At 32.5% G+C, this 9887-nt stretch overlaps 1 protein-coding gene across 3 annotated transcripts in view; it reads right to left on the reverse strand.

Moving 5' to 3' along the window:
* Positions 1 to 8487, reverse strand: part of LOC129257176 (WD repeat-containing protein 49-like) — a 32369-nt gene extending 23882 nt beyond the window's left edge. The window contains exons 1-12 of one of the 3 annotated variants that reach the window (XM_064097136.1): positions 8407 to 8477; positions 8063 to 8196; positions 6519 to 6588; positions 5439 to 5547; positions 4753 to 4836; positions 3612 to 3665; positions 2486 to 2551; positions 1976 to 2010; positions 1464 to 1587; positions 1176 to 1278; positions 777 to 864; positions 338 to 471 (exon numbers count right to left, since the gene is read on the reverse strand). In XM_064097136.1, the coding sequence (XP_063953206.1) occupies positions 338 to 471; positions 777 to 864; positions 1176 to 1278; positions 1464 to 1587; positions 1976 to 2010; positions 2486 to 2551; positions 3612 to 3665; positions 4753 to 4836; positions 5439 to 5547; positions 6519 to 6583 (862 nt within the window). In that variant the 5' untranslated portion in view covers positions 6584 to 6588; positions 8063 to 8196; positions 8407 to 8477. Of the gene's footprint in view, positions 1 to 337; positions 472 to 776; positions 865 to 1175; positions 1279 to 1463; positions 1588 to 1975; positions 2011 to 2485; positions 2552 to 3611; positions 3666 to 4752; positions 4837 to 5438; positions 5548 to 6518; positions 6589 to 8062 lie in introns of all 3 variants that reach the window. The other 2 variants (XM_064097134.1, XM_064097137.1) reach the window with 2 other exon arrangements.
* Between the last annotated feature and the right edge of the window lie 1400 nt (positions 8488 to 9887).

The raw sequence follows: 9887 nt of genomic DNA on the forward strand, positions 1-9887 counted from the left end.
AAAGAAACAAGAACAAGATGAACAAAAACTTCAAACAAGTGGAGCGCCTCTGGCAGTCTCGCTTGCATTACGCCATTCATTAAAGCAGGCAATGCTGACTTTGAAAAACAAATATTGAAATAGTTAATTTAAGAATGAGAAATAATCTGAATAATTTCAGATGAAAGAGGAGATTCTGAGCTTTACAATGATAGGCCACTTGTCTATTGTATTTGTGATTATGTTACGATAAATCATCAATAAATCTCGGTTTCGTTTTTTCTGGGACGCACTGTATACTTAAGCTTGGTAAGATGCCATAATTGGCAATATGCATAACGTTACAATATGCAATTACCTTGCCCTTCTCCTCCGGGTTGCTGTGGTCTGTCAAAGAGGGCAATGTTTGTTGAGGTGAAATGGAAGGCGTTGACATTACCCCCAGTATCTCCCATAACCAGAATAGCCTCATTAGAGTTGTCTGGATTGCTCCTTAAATGACAAAATTATAAGTATAAAAGTTTCAATAATACATCAGTATCGACAACACATCACACAACAGACTAAGAAATTTGAACATGAGTAAAAAAGCAACCAAGCCTCCCTGCGGAAGGGAATGGGTGTGGGTGTTGGTATAAAAGGAAACTTTCAAATTTACACATATAAGATACAAACACATACTTTATCATATACAAATTGAATAGGTTTGACCTTCAGAATTCAAGATGATTGTAGTGTTTTCATAGCACATTAGATTAACAAACATGGGTGTTTAGGTGTTTTTTCTTTCAACTTACCAATGGTCCATGCTGAGTGGTGTATGTTCCAATCCATAAACCCTGTACTGTACATTGAACTCAAGTTTAGAGCTGAGATCATAGAAGACTGGTAAAATAATAGTGAGAGAATGCATTTCAATACATTTAAGGAAGCACAATATTGAGAAACCTGGTTTGCAAGTACATATGAACAGGCCATCAGTTTATTGTTAAGTGCTATATCAAAACAAAATATGGGAAATATTGAACAATAAGTACTTATCTAGTCTCAGAAATCCAATAGCAACAAATACATTTGTAAAGTAAATACTCAGCTTTAACACTAAATTACTAATAGCATTTGTCAAACGTTATTTCAATGAAATAATAAAAAGATTTGTTCTGTTTCTGATGTAATCAATTCCTATAAAAACTTACTGATTTCTTTGCTGGTAAAGGAGAGTGCAATCTTGTTGATATTTTGAAGTACTACAAACGTGGTTACCCACACATCCCTGGGTTTGACAGAGTCATTTGTGATCTTAAAAAAAAGAAAAAGAAATAAAAATGTTGGGAAGTTTTAGTAATCATGTTTTGCATGTTACAGAGATAAGGCCATACCATCATGCAGAATACAAATATACAGTGTATATACATATATATGGATTAATATGAAAGAAATAAGAGAAGGAATATATTTTTGTTAGAATCTTTCTTCTTTCTCACCTTAATTGATTTGTGAGTCCTGAGATGACTGTCAAACGTTGAGATGCAACCTTCTTTACTAATGATGATGTAGCGAGATGTATTCTTGATGTAAGAAATCTTTTGAACAATATCCTTGTGGGCACTGTGAATCAATACATTTTCCGTGTTTACAAAAGTTTAGTTTCAGAAAATTAGAGCTATAATTAATGAACAAAAGAACATGAATTAAATGAAAAATAGTGTACGAATAATGTTCAATAAGATCAATATCAATCACACAATCGTGTAAATTGTACAACTAAACAAGGACAATATTAATGTGGAATTAAAAAAAAAAAAAAAAATGTCTAGAAACATAAATGGAAAAAAAAAAAAAAAAAAACATCAAGTAGTCTTTTCACACTTTTTTTCTAGATTAATAATATGGTGAATCAAAAACCTTCTCAATGTTAAACAACAAATGAAATTGTAATTACACATTCTCTATTGTATGTGATCTGAGATCAATGTAAACATTTAATAAGTTTTACCTTGGAAGTTGTTTGATATCCTTCCATTGGGGAACCTATGTGAGAAAAGCAAAAATGAGGAAAAAACATGAATATGCGGAATAATTGCTTACAGTGAGCCCTATCAAAACAATAGTTATCAGTAAGCTTCATATCTCTGTGTGAGTGAGAGAAGGAACAAAAAACATGTACATCAACAAGAACCTCTTATTTTGACAAACGGAAGCCCAATAAGAAAATTATTTTCAGAGATATTGCAATGAGTCCTGAAAAAATGTGAAATCAATTTTATGGCAGATTAACAATCGTTACATGGCACACATTGTGTTCCAGAGTCACAATCGATGGTACAATTGATGTCATAAATGAGCCTTAATTATTATGTTTCCTTAGTGATTTTTTATATTTGTTTAGTTTCTTCCATACAATTGCATTATATTGAAAATGGTTACATTTAGATAAAGTATTAGAGTGATAGTACAATTAAATAATTTGTCTTTTCATAATTTCTTTGCAATATTGACGTAATACCTGAGTTGACTTGACTCTGTCATCCTTTTCCACATACTCCAGTAATAAATGTCCTGTAAATTTATCCTGAGATAGTTTGATAAAAAGAAATCCCAATTTCAATTATCATCTGGATAATCAAAATATTTGCTTACATAAATCAAACATTCATGGATGCAATTATGCAAATAACACAATTATACACAATAATGGGTGGAAAATTGCATATACCGTATGCAATAAATTATAACTATACTGGTAAATGTTAATGTGTCACTTTACCACTTACTTACAATGTAGACAGGTAACTTGTAAATAAATATTTGGTCAGCAGGAAAATTCAAAATGGAATCTTATAAAAGGCAGGTTTCTTACACTCCTACATGAAGATTAAAATACAGTAACTCACTTACCAAATAATCAATTTGTATATATAATAATAATTTGTTTATATAACAACAATTAAATATATTTTGAATGAAAAACATATTCTTTCATAACTAAATTCAATTCATTGAAAGCGTAGAAACATTTTCAATGGTGATACATTATAGAATGTGAGGGTCCCAAATTATACATCACCCATTTTCACATCAATTTCAAAAGCTAAATTTGCACTCTATGTATGGGACTGTGGCTAATAGGCTAAATGATTCCTAATCAAAATTTACATACAGGCTGCTAAGAATCACATAAAAGACAAAGGAAAAAACATTAACATTTACAGTTTTTTAGTTCTATTCTTTTAAATTTCATCTTTTCCAAAATAAATAGAAAAGATCTAAGAAACTAACGTGCAGGAATAGTGTTTCTTTGAATGGAAAATCATGTGCAAAGCATTAGGACCCAGTCCAAATCTGTTGGCAAATTCAAGAGGTGTTAGTAAAAGACAGCAGAATTTTCTTTTAAGTTTTGTATTATATTCATCTTGAGTGATGATCTTTAGAATATTTACCACAAATTACAGTTGCACAATCTTCAAGTTGTAATTTCATTCTAAAACTTGGTGTTATAGCTTTACATTCCCCATCATACAACATCATAAAGGATATTAAGCATGATATAAAGGTAAGATGTGGTTAGTAAACAATGTTCATGTGTGTTTGTATTCACATTTCTTTACATTCACAAAAAAGTATAATCTTACCCAATTCACATAGCCCTCTTTTGTGACATCAATGTTGTCAAAAAGTTCAGCATACTGCAAAAGAATTTTTTAAAAATTAGAAATGATTCACAATTCTTTCTTCAATAAAACGAATACAATCTATATCTTGGCAAAATCAGAAAATACTAGGATGAGTAGTGGTATCAGCCAAGAAATGCTCATGAACCTGAAAAAAGTCAATGAAAACTGGTGTTTAAAACAATTCCTGAGGTAAAGTCATACCTCAACCAAATTAAAGTAATTCTTGGTTATTCAAAGAATGTCAGGAGAGTTTGATGATCTCATTGTTAATTTATACCCATTCAGTAGTTCTCCTTGGCCCAAAATGTAAAATTTGGTTTCAGCACTTTGAAAAACCATGTTTCTTTTGTGAGGACCCTTTCAAAGTATCAGTCTGAAATGGAGCCACAGCAGGAAGCGTATTTGGCCAAGTTCAATTTTACGTGCATCCATGTAGTGATTTTTTACTGTTCTTAAGAGTTTTGGCCCAGATTTAGACTACAGGTAATTTATTAGTCCACAAAGGGCATTTCTTTTGTTTGGCACTGTCCCCTTTCAGTTATCCTCTGGTCAGTGTCTGCTTCTAAAAAGCAGCGCTATTTTGCAAGACCCTCTTTGTAATTAAAAATTTCACAACTTGGCATGGAACAGATATTTACTGAAAGAGATAATCGAGTTGATTGTCAACTTATTGTGGACCTAGGAATACAATTAAAATAAAATTATTCAAACAGTTCATTGTTTAACAAACACAGAATATTTATTCTAAAATATACGTTCCAGCAAATAGGTCAGATATATTTTGATATTCAATTACATGATGTAATACCAAGCATTTTATAATTAATAACTACAAAACACAAAAGAATGATTTATCACAGACAATATATTTGACCACAGATTTATACAGTAACCTTATTTTTTGCCATAATGTGAAGCTCTTTTAGTACATTTTTTGTTGTTTTAGGTATATTTGTCATGTCGATCATCTTCAGTTTCAGCACTGGGAATTATTATTTCACTTGCACAATAGCATGAAATATAGGTATTCAAAATATAAGAATATTATCCTTGAGAGGTAAAATTAGGTCTTCATTCCTAGAGCCTATTTTCAACCTACCTCATTTCTTGTTCCTTTAGTCAAGATGTTATCCATGAGATTACAGAACTCCTCTTTATTTACCCCTTCCTTCTCATCATATCTCTGAATGAAATAAAAAGTTAATTTTTTTTGTTCACTCATTTTCATTAATCTAGTTATGAATATATTTATAATTGGTTTTGTTTACAAGATATATCATAATCATGCTACATATGTATTCTACGATTAATAGTTACAACATAGTATGGTTTAAATAGAGGGATTGACACAATGTGTTTCTGTGCAGTCCCATATTTCATATTGTGTTCAATGATAGGGCTATGGTAAGGATTATTTATCATTTTCACCAATTCCAAATCTTCATTGGTTTCAGCAGTCAAAATGTGATACACCGATTAAATAATCACCCATTTCCTATCGTTTCTAGTTTCTTTCTTGCAGCAACACCTAATGTAACCACATCTCAATCTTAATCATCCCCTTCAGGGTTATTGAACATTAGAGCATGTGTTAGCAATTGTTTTTAAAACTTGATATTAGCTTTGAAAATAAAATTTCAGACTATTATAAAAACAAGTAATTTGCACAATTGAGCACTAAAACATGATTTTGGTATTAAGAACTTTTGAGGAAAATAGTTGATATATTTGATATATTTGTGTGAAATTTCTTGCTCACAGCATGGCTGTGGTTAATTTACTTACCATAAATTCATCTTTGATCGCTTGTAGATCCTGTATGTTGAGTGTATTTTCAATCTTCACTCCAAATGTGACTACTCCTGAAGCACTGGCAAGACTGGAATCTACTTTCCTGAAGAGACGAATGCAGACACAAAAACTACAACATAATGAATAAACTTACATAACTAGGTGTTGCAACTTGCCAGAATCTAGCAATCAATCAAAAATAAACTTAAGGTTAAAAAGGAATATGATTTCTAAGCATTTCTCTCGCAATTGATTATAAAATTACGCTTACTCATTTGCTTCTTGCAACATCTCCAAATGACAGATATCATCAAGTGTTTATCTCAAGGCACATTGAGTAAAATTCATTAATTTTGAGGCAATTTTGATAAACTGTGAAACAAACTGCAAAATTGTGCTTGATTTTCATTTTTTTCAAAATTAACTGATGTTCTATTTGATTTTTATTTTCAAATTTGGTGATATTCTTGACTTTATCAATATGCAAGATTCAAGATGTTTTATTCATTTTGCAGCCCAAAGGTTGAATTGTCATTGAATTCACAATAAAAGTGACATCATTCAAATTTACAATAATTCAAATTCACAATACAAATTCCAATTTACATAACGATAATAATTACAATTCACAATGGTAAATCCGGAAAGCAATTATAAGTCACAGACAGAGTTGTGTATTTGGTACTGTAATGAAGAGAGTTGGTAGAAAAAAAAAAAATTGATGAGGCATTTAGAACTTAGAGAAGAAAAATCGGGGGTCCTGAGATTTAAAAAAAAGAGGTATCGTTTTAAGGTAACAGTAAATAGTGATTTGTATCGTAGAGTAAAAATTTATGAATTTAAACTTTTGCTACTCAATTTGATGATTAAATGTTGCTAATATCTATGATTATATAATTTAATATGCAAAAAAAAGACAATGACCTACATGTACTATGCCAAGGTAGCCACCAAGATTTTATTGCATGGTCTTGATCAGCATTACATTAAACTTTCCCATTCTAATACACCAACGCCTGGCTTGAAGGACATATCATTCTCTTAATTACAAAAGAATCTTAATATTATACTTACTCTTCAGGTAATCCTCTATCTATGCTTTTGATACTTTTATTTTCTGGTGTGCTCTCCATTTCCATGTTTTCTATCAAGTAAAAAAATCAGACTAATTAATATCATAACTCCATCAATATATAGTTTTTATTTTCACTTTTAAATGGCTTCATCTGAAAGCATGTCTTTAGCTTTGGTACCTGTAACCCCCCCCCCCCCATGAGTGTGTCTAATTGACATTTTACAGATATTTATCGATAACAATGTCTAAACATATGATTACATCTGGCCTTGACCTTTAACATCACCATCCAAACCGAAGGATATCACTCTTCCAACCAACTACTATTTATGCCCTAAAGAATTACTTTGAATTATTGTTCATTAAGGATTTTTGGCAGAGCAGCTCCCAAATCTATTAGTTTCATAACTGATGTCGGATGAGAAATACAAGTATTACTTGGAAAGCCTTCAACCGAACAGTACTCAGTAAAAGCACTGTTTCCTAACATAATAAGTTTTCAAGATATAGACAGTCTCGGCTTCTAACTCTCAGAGAACAAAAAAAAATCTTCCTTTTCTCTGTTGTAACAGTACACTGTTGGGTAGACAGCTGGCAGCCGTCTGTTTTGAGGAGTTTTTTAACATTTTTTTTTTAAAGTTCTCCTCATACACAGACGGCTCGCTAGCGTGCAGCCACCATCAGGGGACTTGCAATGCAAAATCCCCCCGTCGGGGCTCTTCAATTTTTGTCTTTAATCAATAAAAATTTTGAAAATTAATGCGACCAAAATGCAAATTGATATTCCCTCTTGCCATTAATTGCCAAGAAACGGAGAAAAATCGAGTTAAAAGGAACAAAAACAGTGACTTACCTCGGCTGTCGCGCAAATTCACTTCCCCGTTTTATCCGATCTTAAGTACATAAACATATGGCCATTGAGTCCCCTGTACAGATCGCGCTAGAACTTCGGTCTCTGTATTTGGTGAGTGAAGCCAACGGAGTTCAGCTGAACAACCAACATAACAGAGACCAAAGCTTTTGGTCTAACTGTTGGGTAGCCTACTAAAATTATTGAACAAATAATACTTTCCAATCAAAATTTTCCCAAAAAATAAAAATATTGTTAATTGGTGCTGAATGTCTAGATATATATGGAATAACTTACTCTGTAAATTTCTAGATTATCATAAAATTACACTATGTTCAGATCCATGAAAATAGTACTGTTCTTAGTTAGGAGAATAAGAATTAAATATCTAATCAAAATGACGTCACAGCAATTGTGCGACAGGCTACGACTTAAAACAAATTGGACCTTTACTCCAGAATGAAGGCTTGCAATCAACATGATCAATACAAATTTTGGTATTAGTAAGCTAAAAGTTAATTTGAACCTCAAATAAAAATATTCAACTAAGGCCAGGGATTTATGCATTCACAATCAGTGAATCACATTTTCAGAAAATGAGGAAAATGATTTGTTCCAAAGTCAGATCGTAGACCAGTGGCAAGGTGTGCGGTAACTTCTGTAGAATCTTTTGACAAACAGTCCCATACTTACAACTTAGTCCCGTCTCATTCAACCCCCAAACCACGGACACGATCTCTATAGAGCTGTCGGCGGTTCCAGTTAGATCTGTAGCCCGACCACAACGGCTGAATGGTTACTGAAATCACGGCATTCTTCCCCGAGGCCTTCAATGAAAATCGATAAAAACCTGCTTTCAATCTGTGAATCTATATTATAAAGTTAACACAAGATTTCCATCACTGCAATACTGCTGTACTTCAGTAATGTATTCAATGGTTTTCAATGAAATAGTAAAACTGCGTTGATATCTTTTTCGAAAATGTAGGATTTTCTGCAGTCGTTTTGAAGTATCATGTACCGGTACATGTACGCACAATACACCACCAGTAAATCCGATCAATCCGACACAGCCCACCACCAATGCACCTGTCGCTCAATAAACTTCTTTTCGTTTCTACGGCTACGGCGTCAAGCCGTTAATAAGTTGGTGGCGCTATGACACTTTATCTTTTCCGTCACTTCAGAAATTAGTAAATTATATGTCGTACTCCTAAAATATGTAGGCCTACAAAGAGAATTAAATTTGAATGATGCAATGAGAATTACAAACAGATTCGGATCCAGGGGGGGGGGCCTAACGTGCCCTTTTTTTAATACTAAAATCAGTTCTTAAAGAACAATATGTGACTTGTGGTATGGAAGGTTTTGTTTTGTCCATCCTCTTGTGCCCTTCCCCCTTTTTTGAGGTGACGATTGGTCTCTTATTTGGCTTTTTTCTGTGCCCACCCACCTAATTCTGACTCACTGGATCTGCCCTTGATAATTGTGATGATGATTATGATGATGATGATAATAATATTAATATTAATAATAATAATGATAATTATTATTATTATTATTATAATGATAGTGATAAAAATAATGATAATAATAATAACAATTATGATAATAATATTAATGATAATGTTAATAATAATAATAATATCAGTGATGATGATGATATCAAAATAATGTTGAGAACAATAATATTAACAAAAAAATATACTATTGAAAATGAAAAATATCTTAATGGAGTAACATGGCATAACTTTGGAAGACACGGGGGCACATATACCCAGCCCCCTTCGGCTAGCAAAAAAAAAGAAAGTCTCGTTTGTCGAGGCCCTGGCGGCTAGTTTTTGTCGATTATGATCCCGAGCGAATAGTAAGGGATACCCTGGCTCCGCTCTCCAGGCCTTAGGATATGATATCAGCCGCCAGGGCTTTGACAATTAAGAGGATAGATAGAAGAGGAAAGAAAAATATTCCTATCCATGTTTGAATGCCCATTAGCACATATTAACGTTTTTTCATTATGCGAAAGCGAAATTGTGAAGAGAACAGATAAACATGCTAAAAATTTTCTTCTTCCACAAAGTGTTGTGTGTGTGTGTGTGGGGGGGGGGGGCAATAGCTCCTCCCCCCAAATAACCATCATTTGTAAATTGGATATCAGCATGATCAAATTATTGGATAATGTGCATTACAATAATCTAAATTGTTACGAATCAAAATTTTTGAAGTAAAAATAATTCAGTGGTCATAACTCATAGCAATAATATTTACACTGTTCTTGATATTCAAAATCTTTTTTTTTATTGCTCGCTGGCTGATTTCTCTCATAAAAACTATAAGCCTACAAGTTGGTTATAAGTCAGCGATTGTTTCTATCTAAATGTCAAAAGAATATTGAAAATGAGTTGACGAATGCTTGAAAAAATCTTTTTGTCAGTCGCTCGCTCACTTCACTCGCTTGAATGTGAAATATATTGGCCTGCTTGTATCACTCGCTCGCAAACATGAAAATACAAGTTTT

Source organism: Lytechinus pictus, chromosome 3 (assembly GCF_037042905.1).
Source record: "Lytechinus pictus isolate F3 Inbred chromosome 3, Lp3.0, whole genome shotgun sequence".
In the NCBI taxonomy this organism is placed as follows: domain Eukaryota; kingdom Metazoa; phylum Echinodermata; class Echinoidea; order Temnopleuroida; family Toxopneustidae; genus Lytechinus; species Lytechinus pictus.